This window comes from Kogia breviceps, chromosome 20, assembly GCF_026419965.1.
Source record: "Kogia breviceps isolate mKogBre1 chromosome 20, mKogBre1 haplotype 1, whole genome shotgun sequence".
Taxonomy (NCBI): domain Eukaryota; kingdom Metazoa; phylum Chordata; class Mammalia; order Artiodactyla; family Physeteridae; genus Kogia; species Kogia breviceps.
Window position 1 is genome coordinate 12,018,331 of NC_081329.1, and position 22,527 is coordinate 12,040,857.

The 22,527-nt window shown below is 43.8% G+C and overlaps 1 protein-coding gene across 13 annotated transcripts in view; it reads right to left on the reverse strand.

Moving 5' to 3' along the window:
• The window catches only part of ACSL1 (acyl-CoA synthetase long chain family member 1), a 64,990-nt gene that overhangs the window by 18,481 nt on the left and 23,982 nt on the right, over nt 1-22,527 (reverse strand). For all 13 annotated transcript variants that reach the window (XM_067022472.1, XM_059049347.2, XM_067022476.1 and 10 more), the window contains 9 exons: nt 12,658-12,772; nt 11,888-11,952; nt 9,491-9,592; nt 6,982-7,081; nt 6,591-6,769; nt 3,380-3,412; nt 3,170-3,221; nt 2,575-2,648; nt 1,112-1,189 (listed from right to left, as the gene is read on the reverse strand). In XM_067022472.1, coding sequence (XP_066878573.1) covers nt 1,112-1,189; nt 2,575-2,648; nt 3,170-3,221; nt 3,380-3,412; nt 6,591-6,769; nt 6,982-7,081; nt 9,491-9,592; nt 11,888-11,952; nt 12,658-12,772 — 798 coding nt within the window. The remainder of the gene's footprint in view (nt 1-1,111; nt 1,190-2,574; nt 2,649-3,169; nt 3,222-3,379; nt 3,413-6,590; nt 6,770-6,981; nt 7,082-9,490; nt 9,593-11,887; nt 11,953-12,657; nt 12,773-22,527) is intronic.

The window sequence follows — 22,527 nt, forward strand, 5'->3', positions numbered from 1 at the left end:
CTTGAAAGCACAAACAACTAGAAAGGTTCATTGTTTAAAAATTAAAGCTCGGAGGTTTCTGTTCAGCGTGGCCTGCCTCCTGGGCACACTTTGAAAACTAGTTAGGTACCTACGGTCCACTGTCAACACGTCTGCAATCACTCTGTAAACTCACAAGGTCTCCTGAGGCGTGCAGGAGACACAAGTATCAGAGGGAAGATCCTTGATCCTTTGGGGGAAGTGAATGCTACAGGGCGGCAGCTAGTCAAAGGGCCGGGATTTTATCAGCCACCCCTCTCTCTCTAATACCTGCCCAGTACCTGCAACACAGCTGGTGCTCCGTGAACATTCATTAAATGAGTGAGCAGTGCTCACTGTTTCTACTATAAGCATACAATCCAAAACTGTCCAAGAAGGAAAAAAGATGGTTCTTGGTCAGTTTTTAAATTAGTCACACAGTCGTGTATGAGGAGCTCAGGCAGAGGTCAGCTGAAGGTCATCCCGCTTTGCCAAAGGCACTTGGAATATAGCTGAAAAAATGAATCTGAAGTCAACTTGTGCCTTATGAATAAGCACAATCAAAAACAGAGACTTCTGGGACTTCCCTGGTGGTCCAGTGGTTTGGACTCCGTACCTTCCACTGCAGGGAGCACGGGTTCAATTCCTGGTTGGGGTACTAAGATCCCACAAGCCGCATGGCGTGGCCAAAAAAAAAACCCAGAGACTTCTTACAGAACTGAAGCCTCACCAGCCTTTGTGGGATGGTATTCATAAAATTATTTCTACATTCACAGCTCATCTTTCTGAATTCATGTCCATATTCGTGTCCTTCAAAAGTCTGAGCTTCCAATTTTAAAATGAGTATTAAAGTTCAAGTATCTGGACCGAGAAAAAAAATTATGCTCTTAAATAATTAGCTCAGTTTCTAAAATGGGGCTGAGCAAAGAACTCTCTACGTAGAGGAGAGTCTGCACACTCAAACTTATCTGCGTGAACCACTCACGCATGTGTGCAATGGTAAAAATGAAACGTCTGTGTCACTGGCATTCAAGACAAGTGCTTTCTGTAAAACACAACTTAGCAGAACACAACCAAACACACGTGCACAAACAAAATAAAACTCAGTGCCTACCTCTACAACTTTCTCAAACATGTGGGCGAGAGGCAAGAAGGAGATCAGAGTATCATCTGAGGAAGCAACGAATGCACCCTGGAAAGCAGAGACACCAGGCAGGCAGAAAAGCATTAGAATTTCCAGGAATTTTCCATTTTATTATTATAAATTACAAATTATTAATCTTAATATTAACTGTAAACATTTACTTCAATGATTCATGAATTTTAAGTTTTCTTTGAAGGTCAATAAGGAAATTAAAATTTCACTTGGTAAGGTACTAAATGTTGAACTCTGTGTAGAAGGTATATACCAAAAGGATTAAGAAAGTGTAAGTATAAGTGAAAGTGAGATCGCGCTTCTGCAGTCACCAAAGGTGCCCATTCCCCAAAACCATTAAGCACAGGCCCCTACCACAAAAAGTAGACCGTATGGAGCCCTCCCAGAGACATGTAATTTGCAAAAGCAAATTATGTAAGTGTGCAAAGGATATGAGGGAAAGGCATTCATTATATTATTCAATAAGTACTTTTTTAAAAGGCAAGTTTGAAATAGACCTTTGGCGTTACAGACTGAATTGTGACCACCCCCCTCAAAGTCATACGTTAAAGCCCTAGCCCCCAAAGTGACTGTATTTGGAGACAGGGAAGGTCATTAAGGTTAAATGAGGTCATGAGGGTGGGGCCCTGATCCAATAAGGCTGGTGTCCTGGTAAGAACAGGAAGAAACACCAGAAACCTCTCTCTTGTTCTCTGTATGCAAACAGAGGAGAGGTCGGGGGAGGCGTGGTGAGAAGCCTGTGGTCTACAAGCCAAGAAGGGAGCCTTCACCAGAACCAAACCTGCTGGCACCTCGATCATGGACTTCTACCCTCCAAAACTGTGAGAAAATACACGTCTGTTGTTTAAGCCATCCAGTCTGTGTTATTTTGTTGTGGCAGCCCACGCAGACTAAAATACTTACAAAGCAAACTTTAAGATTACAGGAAATAACTAAACTTTGAGGCTTTAATCCTTCTTATAAAGTGGAAGCCAAATCAAATCAAGCATAATAAATAACGAAAACAATAATAATCCAAAAAACCTTCAGCAGCATTTAACATTTCTTTGTCAACTTAAAGAAATTAATTCTTTTCCATACTAAAATAGGAGATAAAAACAAGCGAGTCAGTTCTTCTCTGTCCTTTCCTGGAAACATTTATAGAGCAGTGTCCAAATAAAGTTTTACCATATAAAAGATGTAATAAATTCCACCTGTCAACTCATCTTAACGGTCACAGCCGGAGTTGGGGATTAGGTCCACAGTGAAAACTATTTGGGGGAAGGTGAATGTACGAAAGCTCAGACCTTATCTATATTTCAGACAGTGTTTTCAATACAGTCCATGCCTAACATGATAGTGGTGCTTTGACCGCCTTCAGTCTTGAGGCCTGATGCCAACCAGTGGATACGAAGAAAGATGACGATATCCCCCAAGTTTACCTCTGTCATTTTAATAAACGCTGAACAATCGCTCACTACATTTTGATGGGTGATCAGCGCTCCTTTGGGGCTGCCTGTGAACACATATGAACAGAACAAAGTTAGAGGACAGAAACTCCATCCAAGAATGACGGACACGACAGAAGCCCAGAAACCTCATATCATTAGAGCCTCCGGTGCCTGTAGTGTGAGGTACACCCATGAAAGCCAAAAGTTAGTCACATTACATTCCCGAGCAATCTGCAATCCTTTAAAAATGAAACTTATTATCTTAAGCCATCTTTACTAATATGGGCAAGTTTCAGAGGGTGTGTGTAGCAGTAAGAGAGGAAACTCCGGGAATTTTATTTCTGGAAACCATGGATACACTTTGTCCCAGGAACATGGGTGACCCCACTGTGACCTTTCAGCGATGTTTGAGGACACGCTCAGATTCTGGGCACGTCTTATAACAGAGCTACCGTAAGACAGGCGTGAACGCTTCTGTCTCTCGCGCTTCTAGTCCATCGATAGCTCGGATAAGTCATCCACAGGAAGAGACAGGGAATACACACTTCCAGATGCCACTCAGGAACAATTCCTTTTCAAAACTGACCTGTAGTGCCACTTGTGAAGCAAATTATTGCAACATCTTCAGGTGCTGGAGGCTACAGCACATTAAAAAAAAAAAAAAGCCAGTATAAATCAGAATAGAATAGACAACTTTAAGTCATAAGATATCACTCCAGATTTCTACTAGGCTCCGAGCTGACTAGGCACGGAAGCTACACAGAGGCTGGGGCAGGGTCGCACATGGTGCACTCACCTTGGGCTTCCGTCTGTTGGCTCTTCCCAGGTCCTTAAAGAGAAGAGGAAAAAAAAAAAATCTTAAATGGAAACATTTTCTAAATGTAAAGAACAAAAGTCACATCAAGTCAGTTCAAGCTGACTTTTCTGTGGGATTCACTCACAGCTGACTCAAAGACAGCACAGATTTCAAATTAAATAAACTATAGCAATTTTAATTAACCTGAACCCAAATACTTACCCATCGTTCTAAGAAGCCATTTTCTGGTTGTTTTCTCTCTTATATAAAACTATATCGATGGCATTAGGACTGGCCTTTGAAATAGGACTTATTCAAAAGACAGGAATCAAAGTCTTTTACACGTTCTTCTGGTTTCCACTCCCCTTCCTATCACAGCCTTTAACAAAGCCTGGCTCTTCACCGCAATCAGAGAACCACAGCTGCTCTGTACCCTTCCAAAACCAGAGCTCAGCACAGATACGTGATCACCCGATTCTGCAAAACTGACATCTTCAATCCGGAGAGAGAAAATCAGTCTCTGCCAGACTTAACTGGTGGCCATTCTGGAGAGGCTCAACTATCTGTACTCCCCACGTGCAGCAGAGGAAGGATTGGGGCGTCTCTGATTATAAAACAGGCCATGAGGGCTTCCCTGGTGGCGCAGTGGTTGAGAGTCCGCCTGCCGATGCAGGGGACGTGGGTTCGTGCCCCGGTCTGGGAAGATCCCACATGCCGCAGAGCGTCTGGGCCCGTGAGCCATGGCCCCTGAGCCTGCGCGTCCGGAGCCTGTGCTCTGCAATGGGAGAGGCCACAACAGTGAGGGGCCCGCGTACCGCAAAAAAACAAAAAAACAGACCACGACAGCAGCTCTGTGACCACTCTCGAATGGCTATGAAGGTTAAGAATGACAGACTCATTTCTGAGGTACGGCATTTCCCAAAGGCGGACTCCCAGTTACTACCAAGGGCTAATTCTGATGTTGTTATTTCATGAAGGTGTCTCCATGACCACTCTAATATCTATGAATTTTAAAAAATGAACTATTTATATTCTTTTCCTATTAAAATCGAACAGCTTGAGTGAGCGTGCCTAGAAATACATGGAAATTAGATGGGTGGGCTCAGGGCTCAGTGAGTTTCTACCCGGCATACAGTTTTAAACAGTTTTTAATCCTAATCGCACTTTAACTTATATATATAACAGACCACTGATTAAAAATAGGAACACTGACATCCAAACAGAAGTCGACTAAGAGCTAAAGTAACAATAATTCCACCAATCTTTTTTCGAAAATAATGTTTATCAGATCCAAATTTCCACTCATCTTTTTAAAATTCTTACATTAACTTCTTAAGATCTCTAATTCTTCAAAAATTGATGTTAAGTAAAATAAAGCAAGTTATATGCAATTAGACTTTTAATTTATTAGAAAAAAATTATCCAAACTAGTCCATTATTTGCCAAGAGAGTTTCATAGCCTGAAGCCTGACTTATGTCATTATTTAGGAAAAAATACAGCTATTATAAAACTCAAAGTTGTCATCTTTAGGTACCAAATGCCCAAATAAAAAAGAACCATAAACAGAAGGTAAACTGAATTCTACTTAATGAAGTATTTAGGGGTGATAAAATTTGTACCCTCTTGAAAATGAATAAAAAAAGACAACTCAGTGACTAAAGAGATAGAATGATTAATCTGTGATAAAGCAGATATATTAAAATGTTAATTGTAGACTCTTGGTGGGATATAGTGGTCTACTGTTCAATTCTTTCAACTTGTTTGCATATTTGAAAATTTTCGTAACAAAATATTGGAAAAAATGCAAAAATACCAATGTTTCTATTTTTGAGGCTATAAAAATAGACATTAATAAAAATTGGATCACATGATCAACCAAAAAGTTCGTTTTAAATTCATTGCTTAAAAACTTAATCTTTTGCTTATAAAAATTTCAAAAACCCAATATGAATCATATTATACAGGTAAGTGTAAAACAATGTCTTTTATAAATATTTTAATATAAACTTTACATTATAATCTTTGGTCATTTACTTATCTAAATTTTAATCTTAAGATTACTTCTTTATCATACAGAGCAGTCAAAAAAGACAAAAAAATGCTTGTGTATGTGTCTGTGTGTGGTGGGGGCAGCAGGAAGAGGAAAAATGGGGGAAAAGATATAATTATGAAATGGTGTTACAAGTAAAAAATACAAAAATAGGGAAATGCTAGGTGAAAAGCTAGTTAAAAACCCAATTTAACAATTCAGCACACCCATTAGCTCTTATGGACTCCTGTTGTATGCTATGGTGTGTGTGTGTGTGTGTGTGTGTGTGTGTGTGTGTGTGTGTGTGTGTGAGTGAGAGAGAGGCGGAAGCTCTGACAGAACAAATGACAGATTCTCTGTGACGACTAAATTCCCCAGGAACTTCCCCTTCCTTGTAGCTGAAATTCTTGATAGGAGGAAAACTGTAAATAAAATTCAAAATCCTATTTATAACAGTTCCAGGAAAATATTTATAACATTTTCAGAAAGAGAAGGACTTATTTTATTGAACCTATTACTTCTGTGATGTGCGCCTCATAACAAGAGCCTCCTCTTGCCCAGTTTTGGATTGAAGTTTAATCCAAAAACAACCGGGGAGACTAGCTTCTTGTAGGATCCGATGTCAAACCATCAATTTAAATATGGACCACACTCATTTTCCTAGAATGGCTACCTTTAAAGTTGTGATTTAAGGTGAATCTTAAGTATAATACAAAAATAAACCAAATCAAGCCTCTATGCTAGAAATTCACCAGGACCCTAGAGAAGCGACCTGGGGAAAAGAATAGTGAGGCAGATTTCTATGTCTGGCTCCGTTTTAGAGGTAAATCAGTAAGTAAAAGGTGTTAAAGCCTGAAGAGGACACACAAGCTTAAATCTCTGCCTGAACCCGAGATCCCCATTTCCAGCATTTACTGGCATGGCTCGTCAGCGCTCTAGAATGAGTGCGTGAGCAACTCGTTCCACTCGCCTGATGCGGACGCTTTCTGTAAAAGGTGATGGATTAACACTGGGCATGTGGGTGGAATTCTTCTCTCCAGTAACGAGACAGGGATTTCTGCTCTCCATCTTCCACAGGACCAGCCAGAATTGGGACTCTGTGGTCACACTGGACACCACATTTGAGCCACAATGACCTCAGGGAGGCCCTGCACCGAGGCGGGCGGGGCGGGGTGACTCACCTCCATCGCCTTCATGCTGATGATCTCCACCCCGCACTTCCTGCCCCGTTCCGACAGGTTACTGCCATAGGAGTCCATGAGAACGATAGTTTTAAGGGATGGTGTTAATTTATTTTCTACACCTTCTAATAAGAGGTTGGCCTTCCCTGGCTTGTCCACAAAAACCAGAGAGAGTTCAGCTGGAAGTGAAGAGACACAGTGAGGAACCAGCTCTGGGATATCAAAAGCTTGGCTGTAACATCTGACACCAGGTTAAGTACTAGATTTTTTGAATAGGAGGGTAGATGTACATTTCAGTGGAAAAATCCCTATCATATCACGTAGCGGCAAACGTAGTCTCTGTATCTAACCAATAACTATGCCAAAGTGCCCCCAGAGGCCGCGAGCATACCTTTGTTGATGATGTAGGTGATCGCTTCTGTTCCAAGGGTATCGTAGAGGGGGACGCTCACCATCGAGTAAGTAAAGCAACCCTGCTCAATGATCACCCACTAAAGAAAAAGTAAAGATCAGGGTGAGAAAATGAGACATTGTGGAACCACTCCAGGGAAAACAATATATAGACATTCAACGTGGAAACACCAGATGTAGCAAAACTAACATCTGGGTATCTACCACTATGTGCCAGGCACCAAAGGGGTTCCTAATGAGAGCAAAACACTTGCCCACTTCTTAAAAGCAAAGTACAATTTGCCTGAAAATTTGAGGCAAATATGTGAAAAGAGAACGAACAGCATGAGAGTGATGGCCTCAGAGGCAAGACAGCCTGCAGCGGGCCTCCTGGGTGGGGGAGGTAACCGAGCTTGCCCTTTGCCAGAGCAGCACGATTTGGACAGGTGGAGAGAAAGGCAAGGAGACTCTGGGAGCCGGGACTGTGAGATCAAAGCAGGGAGGGTGGTCCAGTGGGTAAGAATCTGCCTTCCAATGCAGGGGTCACAGTTTCGATCTCTGGTCAGGGAACTAAGATCCCACGTGCCGCAGAGCAACTAAGCCCACGTGCCACAACTACTGAGCCCTCGCGCCACAACTAGAGAGAAGCCCGCGTGCCGCAATGAGAGATCCCGCATGCCGCAACTAAGACCCAACACAGCCAAATAAATATTAAAAAAAAAAATAAAAGCAGGGAGCGGGGGCATCAGTGAGCCACCAGGCTGGCAGGGACGGCCCAGCAGGGCTGTGGGGACTGGCTGGGCTGGAGCGAGGGGTGGAGCCGGCCTGAGGCCACAGGGGAGCCTGGCTCTATGTCCCTGGCAAGGTGCAGCCTCTGGGGTTTCTCGGCCAAACAGCAACTGGGGCTCTGAGGGACAGCAATCTGGCCACAGTGTGCCGCAGGGCCTGGGACTAGGGCAAGGCGGGCATGTTGTCTACTGGGAAAACTGTCCTGGAAGGTTCCCCAGGAAAGTGAGGAAGTGACATAGTCACTGGTCATGTTCCTCTAAACGCATCAGCCACACAGCAACTGACCCGCCTACAAGGCAGATGCAGCAGAGTCATTCTTCCGCTTATAAAGCCTCAGTGGCGCCCATCTTCTGCAGAACACATGGCGCGGATAAGGGCACAGTGGCCACGGGAAGCAAGCACAACCCACTCACATCCACTCGGCCTGGAGCTGTCTCTCTCTCTCTCACCCTGCCACTCCAGCCTCCGCCACAGTGAAACGCTTCATCCCCCATCACAGACACGCTGCTCCACGCAAACGTGCGGTCGTTCCCGACATTCCCTTGGCCTCCCCACCCTCGTAGGCATCGAGACTCCACCTTGGGCTTCCCTGGTGGCGCAGTGGTTAAGAATCCACCAGGCAACGCAGGGGACACGGCTTCGAGCCCTCGTCTGGGAAGATCCCACATGCCGCAGGGCAACTAAGCCCGTGCGCCACAATTAATGAGCCTGAGCTCTAGAGCCTGCGAGCCACAACTACTGAGCCCATGTGCTGCAACTACTGAAAGCTCACGCGCCTAGAGCCTGTGCTCCCCAACAGGAGAAGCCACGGCAATGAGAAGCTCATGCACCGCACGAAGAGTAGCCCCAGCTCGCCGCAACTAGAGAAAGCCTGCGCGCAACTAGAGAAAGCCCGCGCGCAGCAACAAAGACCCAATGCAGCCAAAAATAATAAATAAATAAATTTATTTTTAAAAAACCGCTGAGAAACCACTCTAATTTATAAAATAGTAGCATAGGGATTGAACCAACATGTCTTTTGGACCCAAGTAGGTTTAAGAATCAATTCATTTTCCTCAAGCCCAGTGCTTGAATTTTTCTGCACCAGCTATGCCACTATTTGTTTACTCACACTACAGGCAATAGCTCCAGGGGGCTTCTCATTTAAATGTAATTTAATACAGTGGTTTACAGAAGCACCACGCATGGGCCCAGATGGCTAAACAACAGCCTGCTTGTCCACATTAAGGCCAGCTCCCCGTGAGGCCCCTTCCCCATGGCCCCTAGGATTTTAAACTGTATAACCTGGGCAGAGAGAGCCCAGACCTTTTAGAGAGAAAAGATGAGAGTTTGCTACTGACAAAAATGTATCCAAGTTTCTCTGTCATTTATTATTGCCATTTCTCTAATCACAGAGGAAGCCCTTAAAGTGGGAAGACTTCTTTGTTAGTTATTTGTTCTAAGACTTTCTTCACTAGTTTTTTTGGGGGACCTGATTTAAAAAAACACAAAAACCGTAATTTTCTTTAAATGTGATTTTTTTTTTTTCTACCTAAAGGCTAAGAAGGGTCTGGTTTGGGTTTTCATACATGTAACTGTCTCAGGCATAACGCAAAGTCGTGTTCTCAAAGGTAATCAGACCAAAGAATATGGTCTGAAGCAGAGGTAGGTGTGAACCCTAACTGGTTCTTCCATCTGAGACCTCTCTAAACCATGTACGGTCAGTGCCTAATGGTTAATACCTCAGGTCTGTTCTGAGAAAAGATGCCGATGAACTGATCTGGGGCCGCCTTGAAACCCTTGTGGAGCAGCGCCGAGCCCACACACTCTGACATTTCTGCAACCTAAAACGGGGGAGAAAAAAATCAGGAAGAGCATCAGGCCCAACTCAAGGAACACAGCTTCCTGTGATGGCCAAGCCTAATATCTTAGCCAAGAAGCAGCATTGCCTTGGGGGGAAGAACAGGGGCAAACAGGTATTCCTTTAGTTACACATTTTTGTAAAGTTCAAGGTTTGAATCACCAGAACTCACTGTAAGAAAACTGATCATACAGTTCCTTCTGCAAAGCAAATGAACTTCACCCCAACAGCTGCAGGTCACAGATGATACATGTCAGACTTTCTACACTTTAGTTTAGTTTCTATACTTTTATACTTCAGTTTTATAAAATTATAAAAGCAATCCAGGGACACAGAATTTTGTGTCTGTGTTTATAAAGAGCAACCAAGCAGCCAAAACTTGTCCTTTGATATAAACACACAAACAACAAGTTTGGGGGAGATCTTTAAAAAAAAAATAAGAACAAGCTCTTATCATTAGGCTCCACAATTCTATTCTTGAGAACTGATTCTTTGGAAATAACCCTAACCAGAGGTTTGAAAAAACTTTAGGTACAAAGATATGTATTTCAAAATTATCTAAAGTCACAAAAGTCTAGGGGAAAAAAGACCAATGTCTGGATGGTTAAGTAAATGATGATAAATCTCTAAGAAAATGTTCTACAGCTAGTAAATACGACAGTTATGAAAACCATATCAGAGTATTTGGAACAATTTTAAGTAAGATAAATGAATACAAAAATGCATACAATTAATTTCAACTATGTAAAAATAAGTAGAGTCATAAAAATTAGGCAGGGCCATATCCCTGCTCCCATCCCTCATACTCTCCTCATTCCTACCCCAAATGAACTAAAAAAAAATTTTTTTAATCTTAATTTGGAATTCTTTTCTTTATTCTAAGTTGGTAAATTCTCAAGAGCACTTTAAATCCACACCCACACCTGCAGAAAACAGAAGCACACCTATTCCTGCCCCAGAAGCCTGTAGGTTCTGGCACCTAGTACCCCTCCCCACGCACCAATGGGGTGAGACAATGCTGGCCAGGCAAGAATGCCATTAACATGCTGATTACTTCCATACCCCATGGACTGTTTCACAACGCCTGCTTGTGTGTAAGGGCTGGGAACCTGCGAGTCCCTAGATGGTTTTCAGAGCTTATCGGGATTCTATGCATGCACTTGTATCTCTAGAAAGAGGGTCCAGACCTTTCTTCGAAAAACCTTACAGGGGTTCCTAGCCCCAAAAGCTAAGAATCACTGGGCTAGGGGGAAAAAGTGATTTAAATATACAAATTCAAAGTTAGCTTAAGTATTTTTTTTTATCTCCACCAGCCTCTGTCTGAAATGTATAAATGTACTTCTGCAACCCCAGTGATTTTCAATCTGCCTTCAAACATCCCAACTGCAATGGACCCGTTTTCTCTCCTCCAGCCAATACATAACAGAAGCAATAGAGGAACAGATCACTACAGGTACCTGTAGTGTAAACCCCAAGGGCTGGGCTTCCTCTTTTTTCGTAATGCAAGTGCCTGCCTTAAGCTTTGATTGCTGTGACCATCCACTTCCAAGGCTGACGCATCACCAGCCATAGGCTAGAGAAGAAGCCAGGCCCCCTCCCGCACGAGGCTCCTTTGTTTTACAGATTTTGGCTGATGTTGCTAACTGACCATTTGAGCCACTTGTTTTCTCTCTTCCTGAGCTTTGAGTTCCTGCTCTTCTGTTTCAAATTCATCAGAGTGAGCCCTCGAAACCCTAGGCCCCCATCTTTGACCCCAATAAGGCAGAACCTCAGGCGCTCTACACTCTCTCTCCCGCTACCCGAGACCCCGCTTGTGTGGCCAGGTGTGTTGTGTCATTTCCATGTCCTGTAGTAAGAAAGCTTTATTTTTTCCAAGTTTCCTTATGGTTATTGCCGAAAGGCGTCTTGCCATCGTAATATGAACCACAAGGGCCGGCCCAGCCACAATATTGATTATTGATAGGCTGAGACCTGCGCAAAACAGTAACATGACAAGATGATGTAACCCAGAAGCACTTGAAGATTCTGTGAGGCCTGAAGACCATCGTGCAATGGGAAGTTTCCAACACACATGAACTGTTTTTACACCACTTGTGAAAATGAGGGATCTGAAAACTACCATTTGGTTCTGGTAAGGCGAAATAAACACTGAGAAACCCCTCTACCCACCGGGCCTACGGCTCATCACTCCTTCCTGCCCAATGTTCAACGGCTCCAAGAACTGGCATGTTCCAGCACTGTGGCTCCCGTGAGGCGGCCGCACGGCCAGAAAACTCACCTGTTTGTATGAAAGCCATTCGTAGGGTTGGTCTGGTTTCCGAGAGCCTAAACACGGGCCATTATCTGAAAGGAGAAAAAAAATTTTTTAAAAAAAGGATGGACTTAACATGCATAAATATTCCTAGATTCTCGTTTGTATCTTTCATTCCACAAAGTATCAGGTATTCTACTGTGGTCCTCAGATGCGAAACAATGAATTCAGATTGGAAATGTTTTCTCCCTGGGTTTTGGTCTGAGTCTTTGTTTGTTTCTTTATTTCTATTTTGTTTCTTACATGGGGCAGGAGGGAGAGGGGCTGGAAGGCCGGGCAGCTTCCGGGTGCCCGGGGTCTTTCGTGCCATCCTCAGGGATGAAGGATGAGTCGACACCCCCCAAGTGTCTCTGATGGAACCCTGCTTCCTTGGATGTCAGTGTGTATTTCTCAAAATATGGGTCTCCTGGTCAAGCAAGCTTGAGAAATGTTGGATCAGGCGCAATTAAACAGGTCTCTTTACTGCAAAAAACGTCAGAGCCTATTCTGAGCTAACAGACGTGTGACTCTCCATGAAGCACACACGTGACCACGGAAGCCCCTTGGCCGCGGGGCACACCCAGCGGGACCCGTGTGCAGTCAGACTCAGTCTGCGGATGTTATGGGAGGAGACAGGGAGCCGGGAGCCAGACTGAGTGGGAGAAAGTTGGGAGCAAATATGGCTTTCTGACGAAAGACCCCTCTTTCTGAAGGAAATACATGAAGCATTAGTCACACGGATTCAGTCAAATGCTTACTTGACAGCTGTATGCCCCTCTGGAAACCTTCATATAACGTTCTGACGTCATCATAGAAATACACCAAGGGCTCGTCACTGTCCAGGAGCACAGATCTCCGGGCACCATCGCTGCCCTGGGAAAAAGACAGACAGACACACAGCACGTCAGCAGAAAGCATCAGAAATAAAAAGTCTACCGTGTGCACCTTCCCTCCTCTCCAGGGCCTGGGAGCAGCTGCTCGGTGAGCATTTGCCGGATGAACTCCAGGGCGGGATGTGCTGGCGTCTGACATAAATCATCCACCTGGAGACAAGTGCAGGCTTCAGAGAAGGACCACCCAGGACCATCCTGGGACCCCTGGGAAAAGGAAGCAACTGAGGGAAAAAGAAAAGAGGCTCACAGACCTGTAAGCACTGGTCCTGCCAGACAAGGCTGAAGAGTCTGAGGACGGGACACCAACCCCCTACATGCACTGTGATGATTCTCAAACTGTGGCCAGCAGCACAGAGGACCGATTTTTGTCAGGTCTCGTGGGAAGGACACGCTGTTCAGTTTTACTTCCGTCGTGTTATCTATATTCTTTTGGCGATTACGTCTACTGCTTTTTCTCTTTGCCAACTTCAGTTTCTCAGGTAGCATCTACTAGTTACCATCGTCAGCTATAAAATGCATGGACACACTGACCTGCAGCACTTGTAAGGAGGCAGAGGCGCTACCACTGTGTCCCCTCCTCTAAGTTGCCATCTCTCGGCTCAGAAAGTACACCCGTTATGGACAAGAACTCCTAACTGGCAAGTCATCTCAGGAGGCAGGAGTTCTCAACCAGTGAGCAGCTCAGCATGCTAGAGCCCCAGAGATACTGCAAGGGGTACAGGTGTATTTTTGTTTAAAATTTATGGGGGAAATTAGATTATGATACAAGGACTTCTGGTACCACAAGAAAGCACGGCTCAAAAGTGGGAGACATTGTTTCTAGCATGAGGTTTGAAGGAAGAAACTAGGAAAGGCTTCAGGAAGGGGCAAAAGGCGAGGTCTCAAAGAGGAAACAGTCTGAAGAGGCAGAGCTGATAGGGAAACAGGATGCACTCCAGGGGACAGAGCAATGTGGAGACCCTTTATAAGGCAATGAGACAGCCAGACAGGGGCTGGTGGATTCTTTTCCTTATTGTTGCTGTTTTTTAAAAATTAGGATTCTTCACTCCTCCTCCCATTAGCTCTTTCCTTCCCCTATTAAGTTATCATTTATAGGGGACTTCCCTGGTGGTCCAGTGGTTAAGAATCTGCCTTCCAGTGTAGGGGACATGGGTTCCATCCCTGCTCGGGGGAACTAAGATCCCACACGCTGTGGGGCAACTAAGCCCGTGAGTTCTGGAGCCTGCGCTCCACAACTAGAGAGAAGCCCGCGTGCCACAACTAAGACCCGACACAGCCAAATAAATAAATAAATATTTTTTTTAAAGTTATCATTTATATACTTATTAAAAATTTTAATAGTATAGAAGTATATCGAGGACAAAAATGACTTGCTCCTGTTATCAGTTTGGTGAGCTCCTTCCAGACTTTTTTTTTTTTTGCTTATATGTTTATGTATGTTCTTTTAATATCTATTATGTGCTACATATGTGTGTTTAACTCGATCTACAACTGCTAATAGTCTTCTGGGGTAAATATCACCCAATCATATTTTCTAATCGTCACATAGTCTTATTTTGGCAGAAACTTTCTAAGACCTGTAGCCATGATTCCAAATACAATTATTAACTACAACATGCTACTTTATAAAAGCAAAAAAGTTATTCTTTGTGCACATAAAGATGGAAAAATCTCTTCCCTTGAGAATCCTGCATTATTATTACTTAACCTCGGAGTCTGTTTTCTTTTCTGTAAAATGGGGATATCATGTGCCCATGTCCAGGGTTAGTTTTAGTCAAACGAGAACTTTTCTGTAAAACGCTAATGTGTAGAATATTACTCAGACACCCGATAACGTGTCCTAACTACAATGCCAGTCCTTCTTAGCCTGTATCATTTCACCAACAAATATTCAGATTAAAATTCAGAAGCAATTCGTGGCTTTATAGTAAACATCAGAAGCCTCTTCAACCCAGGAAGACCCAGGGCATCAAGGCTAAGATAGAAAGAGAGAGACAGGAGACTGAAAGACAGAAAATGGGAAGGAGAAAAAACGCTGAGAAAAGTAAGAGGTGTGCCTGGTAAAGAGGAGCCAGCCGCCATTAAACAGCTGTCTCCTGGCCACTGGCCCGACCTGCTCTGCGTGTCACCACATGGCCTGAAGGCGCAGGCAGCCTGGTGGCCCGCGGAGAGGCCCTCATGACCTCAGCCTAGCGCGGTGCCACCTACACCTCTCCTCAGGACAGTCGCTCATCCATGGCACTACTCGGTTGTCTCTCTGCAGAAGCAATACTGCCTTCCCAGCACGTTCTGCTGAGCGGGGCCCACGGCTGCCAACAGAGCTGACGGGAACCAGGCAAATAAGGTACAGGGCTTGTTCCGAAGGCAGCTAAATCTTATCCCTACATGGCCAGAGGGACTCCAAGGAGTACTGAGCTGAGCAGAGGAGCGTCGAGGGGGCCGGAGCCAATAGAGAGGAGAAGCCTAGAATCTACAGGGCACAGGCTCACCCCAGAGCTGCGGTCCCCGGAGGACGGTCAAGGTAACACCTGGCCCTTGTAGGGAAAGCATTTAGCGAGCCTTTTGCCAGATCTACCAAGTCAGAAACTCTGGGGGTGTGATCCAGCAGCCGCGTTTCAGCCGGCCCTTCGGGGGACTCTGGGGTGCCAGCCTGGCGGCATTGAGGTCCCCAGCAGGGAAGCGGTGAAGATCCGGGTGATGCTTTAAAAGGAAATCTACAAGGAGGGTGAGCAGTGTACGAGACGAGATGGACAGAGACCAACTGACGTGGGCCTGGACGAGGGAGGGCAGGGTGTGACCCTGGAGGCGCTAAGCACGAGTGAATGGGAGTGGTAGGGAACCGGAGGCAGGAAAGCAGGAAGGGAGAGTCGGAGGCCTGAGAGAACAGCAGTTCCGATTTATCCAAAATAGGAAACTAGGGATTGTTTGTCGGTTTGAAAAAGAGATTAAGTTTAGCTCTGGATATATGGAGACCCTATCTCTTCAAGACAACAGGTCAACTCCCCAGTTCCTACTTTGAGAATCACTGCTTTGGAGTATCGTTTTACAACAAACTTTTGCCTAAGTAATTCTTTGGTTATGCTACCGTTTTGGCGGCATATGATCTTCAGGACTTTGAGAAGCAGCCAAGTCAAAGTTAAAGAAGTTAATCACGTCCCAAATAAAGCCGTCATCTTGACAAAGTAAACCGAGGACAAGACATTTATTATTACTCTAATTAGCAAGGCAGCAAAAGTTTGAAGATAAAGCAGTAAATGAATTCTATGCCAGATCTGTACAATTTAAGGCATAGGTGAAACACTGGGTGACAGGTCACACTGTCACTTAACTGTAAGGCGTACTCTGTAATTTCAGGACAGGAGCTGAGTGAAATGAGGGTGGGGGAAGACCGAGCAACAAGGTCTGTGTTTTGTTGCTCCACGATGATTACAATATGCCCGTAAGGACTCATCCTTTTTTGTTTGTTTGTTTTGCGGTACGCGGGCCTCTCACTGCTGTGGCCTCTCCCGTCGCGGAGCACAGGCTCCGGACGTGCAGGCTCAGCGGCCATGGCTCACGGGCCCAGCCGCTCCGCGGCATGTGGGATCTTCCCGGACCGGGGCACGAACCCGTGTCCCCTGCATCGGCAGGGGACATCCCCTGCTCAAAGTTATGGAGCTACAGTAGAGAAACACTGTGGAAGACAGAATTCTTCCCGGACATGCACTGTTGCAGGTTGGGAGCTGTACCTGCAGACAGAGGGAAACGGCTCTCTAAATAGGGTCTTGATCAAACCAGGCTCAAAAATTTATGAGAGACTTTTGGGATTCTGTTGCCAATTCCAGTTTCGCTGCCCAATTCTATAGCGTGTGTCTGCATCAGCTTTCCTGCACAGGTCTACAGCACAGGTGCTAACATCCTATTTATTAAAAGAGGATGATTCGTAAAAGGAAATTTTAGAAGCTTTAACTTATCCAGAACCTCTGTGCTGCTGTTTTATTTATTTATTTCCCCCCTTTTTTTGGCCGCACTGTGAGGCATGCAGGATCTCAGTGCCGTGACCAGGGATGGAACCCACGCTCCCTGCAGTGGAATCGTGGAGTCCTAACCACTGGACTGCCAGGGAAGTCCCCTCTGTGCTGCTGCTTTAAAATAAAAGTGTGACTGGGAAGCAGCCCGTGTGGGCAGTGATGAGATGCAGCCAAACCCAAAGGGCAGATTCCTCTCATTCTCATAGCCATGTAAAGTTGACTGGAAGAGGAGGGTGAAAACACTGCCTGTGCAAAACGGGAGGGGGGTGTGACGGTGGCGATGGGTAATGGTGCTTACTTGGCTTCAAAGTAGGAACAAAGCAACAGTACTGGATTCGGCTGATCAGCCCCTTCAACAGTGCCAGCCAGCCAGGCTCCTGATTAATACTTAATGAATTAAGTTACTCTTTCTGCCATGGAAGTCCATATGACGATACTAACAATATAAAAGCATCTATATTACTAAGTATCATAATCCCAAATTCAATATTTTACGTTCTTTTTTAGATATGCAAAGCAAATTTTGTATCTCTTCCTAAGACCTACAAATTCTGAAAATCAGAGCTAAATCTATTCCTATAAGCAAGGAGAAAAATCAGGAAGCCCATACACCAGGTAATGGAATTAGAGATTTTAATTTTCTTTCTGCTTATCTGCAGTTTTAAATTGTTCTACAGAGAACATGTATGATCATTTTAATAAGGCTCAATGACTTTATGCTAAACTTAACTGACTTTATGTGGAACTTAAAAACCACATTGTAAGTGCCTCTCCAATTTCTCATACAATAAGAATTTGGCTTTTTAATTTTTTTATTTTTTACAGTTACTGCTTAATTAAAAATATCTTAAATCTATACTGGCCAAGTACTCTTTTCAGAGTGATGGCAATGCTACGGTGAGATACCAGGTCCTCTGCTAGAAGAGAAGGGATGCCAAAAACTTCACACATATTAGAAAAAATTAAATTCTATTTACGTTTGGTATATGACTAACTGTTGTGAAATACTAAGTTTACCTTCTAACGAGAAATAAAATACAAAGCCAGCTTTCTTCAGCAGTAGTTCATTCTATTTTTACATTTTGGCATGAATTACACTGACATATCATTTTATATATTTTAAGAGTTTCACATTAATGAATCCAAGAAATTGTCTGAAATGAAACGAAGAACTGAAACCCTATAAACAGCAAAAAGGTATTAATTAGGCCAGGGCTTCATTTGGAAGGACACACTCTCCTGCTTGTGACCATCAGTCTGGGTCAGAGGAGGGCAGGGAGGGGGTGGGGGGCGACCATTCACTGCTACATCTAAGAGTAAATGAGGTGATTCTCTGTTTCCCAATGCTTTTCTTTTGTGAGTCATAAATCCTGAAAATGAATTCTGACCTGGGTAGGGGAAAGCAGGAAACTACAGAGAGTAGGTGAAGAGTCAAAGCACCAGTGAACACCTGGCTGCTTCATCTTTTCTATTAACCTTAAGAAGAGATTCACGAGGGAAGGAAGGTACAGCAGGAGCACTGAGAATCCTCCTTCGGACTTCCCTATCATCCCACCCAGTAAGCCCTAATTATGGAACATCACTCTCTGCCTGGTTCTTAGAGCGATGAGAGCCCGACCTTTGTTTGCCCAAGTTAAACACAACCACGGCACCCAACGCTACCTTACACACCTCTTGAACGTCCTTGATTCTTCACGCCCATCCTAGATTCTGCGGCCACATTAACCCTGCAGGCTCCCAGTCTGGCCTCATCCTATTAGAACTCCCCAAGTCCCAACTCCCTCTTGCAAGAGGCACCAGAATCACAACTAACTGCTGAACAGTCATCGACAGGAAGGCACTGGAACTCACCAAAAAAGATACCCCACATCCAAAGACCAACGAGAAGCCCCAGTGAGATGGTAGGAGGGGCGCAATCACAATAAAATCAAATCCCATAACCGCTGGGTGGGTGGCTCACAAACTGGAGAACACTTATACCACAGAAGTCCACCCACTGGCGTGAAGGCTCTGAGCCCCACGTCCGGCTTCCCAACCTGGGGGTCCGGCAAGGGGAGGAGGAATTCCCAGAGAATCAGACTTTGAAAGCTAGTGGGATTTGATTGCAGGACTTCGACAGCACTGGGGGAAACAGAGACTCCACTCTTTGAGGGCACACACAAAGTAGTGTGCTCATCGGGACCCAGGGGAAGAAGCAGTGACCGCACTAGACAGTGAGCCAGACCTACCTGCTAGTGTTGGAGGGTCTCCTGCAGAGGCAGGGCGTGACTGTGGCTCACCTCAGGGACAAGGACACTGCAGGCTCCAGTGCTGGGTTGCCTCAGGCCAAACAACCAACAGGGAGGGAACTCAGAACCACCAATCACTAGACAAGCAGATTAAAGTTTTACTGAGCTCTGCCCACCAGAGCAGCACCCACCTTGCCCACCACCAGTCCCTCCCATCAGGAAGCTTGCACAAGCCTCTAAGATAGCCTCATCCACCAGAGGGCAGACAGCAGAAGCAAGAAGAACTACAATCCTGCAGCCCGTGGACAAAAACCACATTCACAGAAAGATAGACAAAATGAAAAGGCAGAGGGCTATGTACCAGATGAAAGAACAAGGTAAAATCCCAGAAAAACAACTAAAGGAAGTGGAGATAAGCAACCTTCCAGAAAAAAAATTCAGAATAATGATAGTGAAGATGATCCAGGACCTTGGAAAAAGAATGGAGGCAAAGATCAAGAAGATGCAAGAAATGTTCAACAAGACCTAGAAGAATTAAAGAACAAACAAGCAGAGATGAACAGTACAATAACTGAAAGGAAAACTACACTAGAAGGAATCAAAAGAGAATACTGAGGCAGAAGAACAGATAAGTGACCCAAAAGACAGAATGGTGGAAATCACTGCTGTGGAACAGAATAAAGAAAAGAGAATGAAAAGAAATGAAGACAGCCTAAGAGACCTCTGGGACAACATTAAATTCACTAACATTCGCATTACAGGGGTCCCAGAAGGAGAAGAGAAAGAGAAAGAACCCGAGAAAAAAATTCCCTAACGTGGGAAAGGAAATAGCCACCCAAGTCCAGGAAGCGCAGAGGGTCCCAGGCAGGGTATACCCAAGGAGAAACACGTCAAGACATATAGTAATCAAACTGATAAAAATTAAAGACAAAGAAAAATTATTAAAAGCAACAAGGGAAAAATGACATATAACATACAAAGGAACTCCCATAAGGTTAACAGCTGCTTTCTCAGCAGAAACTCTACAAGCCAGAAGGGAGTGGCACGATATATTTAAAGTGATGAAAGGGAAGAACCTATAACCAAGATTACCCGGCAAGGGTCTCATTCAGATTTGATGGAGAAATCAAAAGCTTTACAGACAAGCAAAAGCTGAGAGAATTCAGCACCACCAAACCAGCTCTACAACAAATGCTAAAGGAACTTCTCTAAGTGGGAAACACAAGAGAAGAAAAGAACCTACAAAAACAAACCCAAAACAATTCAGAAAATGGTAATTCAGAACACACATATCAATAATTACCTTAAATGTCAATGGATTAAATGCGCCAACCAAAAGACACAGTCTCGCTGAATGGATACAAAAACAAGACCCGTATATACGCTGTCTACAAGAGACCCGCTTCAGACCTAGGGACACATACAGACTGAAAGTGAGGGGATGCAAAAAGATATTCCATGCAAATGGAAATCAAAAGAAAGCTGGAGAAGCAATACTCATATCAGATAGAATATATTCTAAAATAAAGGATGTTACAAGAGACAAGGAAGGACACTATATAATGATCAAGGGATCAATCCAAGAAGAAGATATAATAACAATTATAAATATATATGCACCGAACATAGGAGCACCTCAACACATAAGGCAACTGCTAACAGCTATAAAAGAGGAAATCGACAGTAACACAACAACAGGGGGGATTTTAAAACCTCACCTGCACCAATGCACAGATCATCCAGACAGAAAATTAATAAGGAAACAAAAGCTTTAAATGACACTATAGACCAGATAGATTTAATTGATATTTAAGTGACATTCCATCTGAAAACAGCAGATTACACTTTCTTCCCAAGTGTACACGGAACATTCTCCAGGATAGATCACATCTTGGGTCACAAATCAAGACTCGGTAAATTTAAGAAAACTGAAATCATATCAAGCATCTTTTCTGACCACAAGACTGAGATTAGAAGTAAATTAGGGCTTCCCTGGTGGCGCAGTGGTTGAGAGTCCTCCTGCCAATGCAGGGGACACAGGTTTGTGCCCCGGTCTGGGAGGATCTCACATGCCGTGGAGCGGCTGGGCCCGTGAGCCATGGCCGCTGAGCCTGCGCGTCCGGAACCTGTGCTCCGCAACGGGAAAGGCCACGACAGTGAGAGGCCCGTGTACCGGAAAAAAAAAAAAAAAAAAAAAGAAGTAAATTACAGGGAGAAAAATGTAAAAAACACGAACAAATGGAGGCTAAACAATACATTACTATATAACCAAGAGATGACTGAAGAAATCAAAGAGGAAATCAAAAAATACCTAGAGACAAATGACAATGAAAACACGACCATCCAAAACCTATGGGATGCAGCAAAAGCAGTTCTAAGAGGGAAGCTTATAGTAATACAATTCTACCTCAAGAAACAAGAAAAACCTCAAATAAACTATTTAACCCTACACCTAAAGGAACTAGAGAAAGAAGAACAAACAAAACCCAAAGTTAGTGGATGGAAAGAAATCATAAGGATCAGAGCAGAAATAAATGAAATAGAAACAAAGAAAACAATAGCAAAGATCAATAAAACTAAAAGCTGGTTCTTTGAGAAGATAAATAAAATTGATAAACCATTAGCTAGACTCATCAAGAAGAGAGGGAGAGGACTCAAATCAATAAAATTAGAAATGAAAAAGGAGAAGTTGCAACAGACACCGCAGAAATACAAAGCATCCTAAAAGACTACTACAAGCAACTCTGTGCCAATAAAATGGACAACCTGGAAGAAATGGACAAATTCTTAGAAAAGCACAACCTTCCAAGATTGAACCAGGAAGAAATAGAAAATAAAAAGAGACCAATCACAAGCACTGAAATTGAAACTGTGATTAAAAATTGTCCAACAAACAAAAGCCCAGGACCAGATGGCCTCACAGGTGAATTCTATCAAACATTTAAAGAAGAGTTAACACCTATCCTTCTCAAACTCTACTAAAAAATTGCAGAGGAAGGAAGAGTCCCAAACTCATTCTACGAGGCCACCATCACCCTGACACCAAAATCAGAGAAAGATGCTACAAAAAAAGAAAATAACAGACCAATATCACTGATGAATATAGATGCAAAAATCCTCAACAAAATACTAGCAAACAGAATCCCACAACACATTAAAAAGATCATACACCATGATCAAGTAGGATTTATCCCAGGGATGCAAGGATTCTTCAATATATGCAAATCAATCAATGTGATATTAACAAATGGCAGAATAAAAACCATATGATCATTTCAGTAGATGCAGAAAAGGCTTTTGACAAAACTCAATACCCATTTATGATAAAACTCTCCAGAAAGTGGGCACAGAGGGAACCTACCTCAACATAATAAAGGCCATATATGACAAACCCACAGCAAACATCATTCTCAATGGTGAAAAACTGAAAGCATTTCCTCTTAGATCAGGAACAAGACAAGGATGTCCACTCTCACAACTACTATTCAATATAGTTT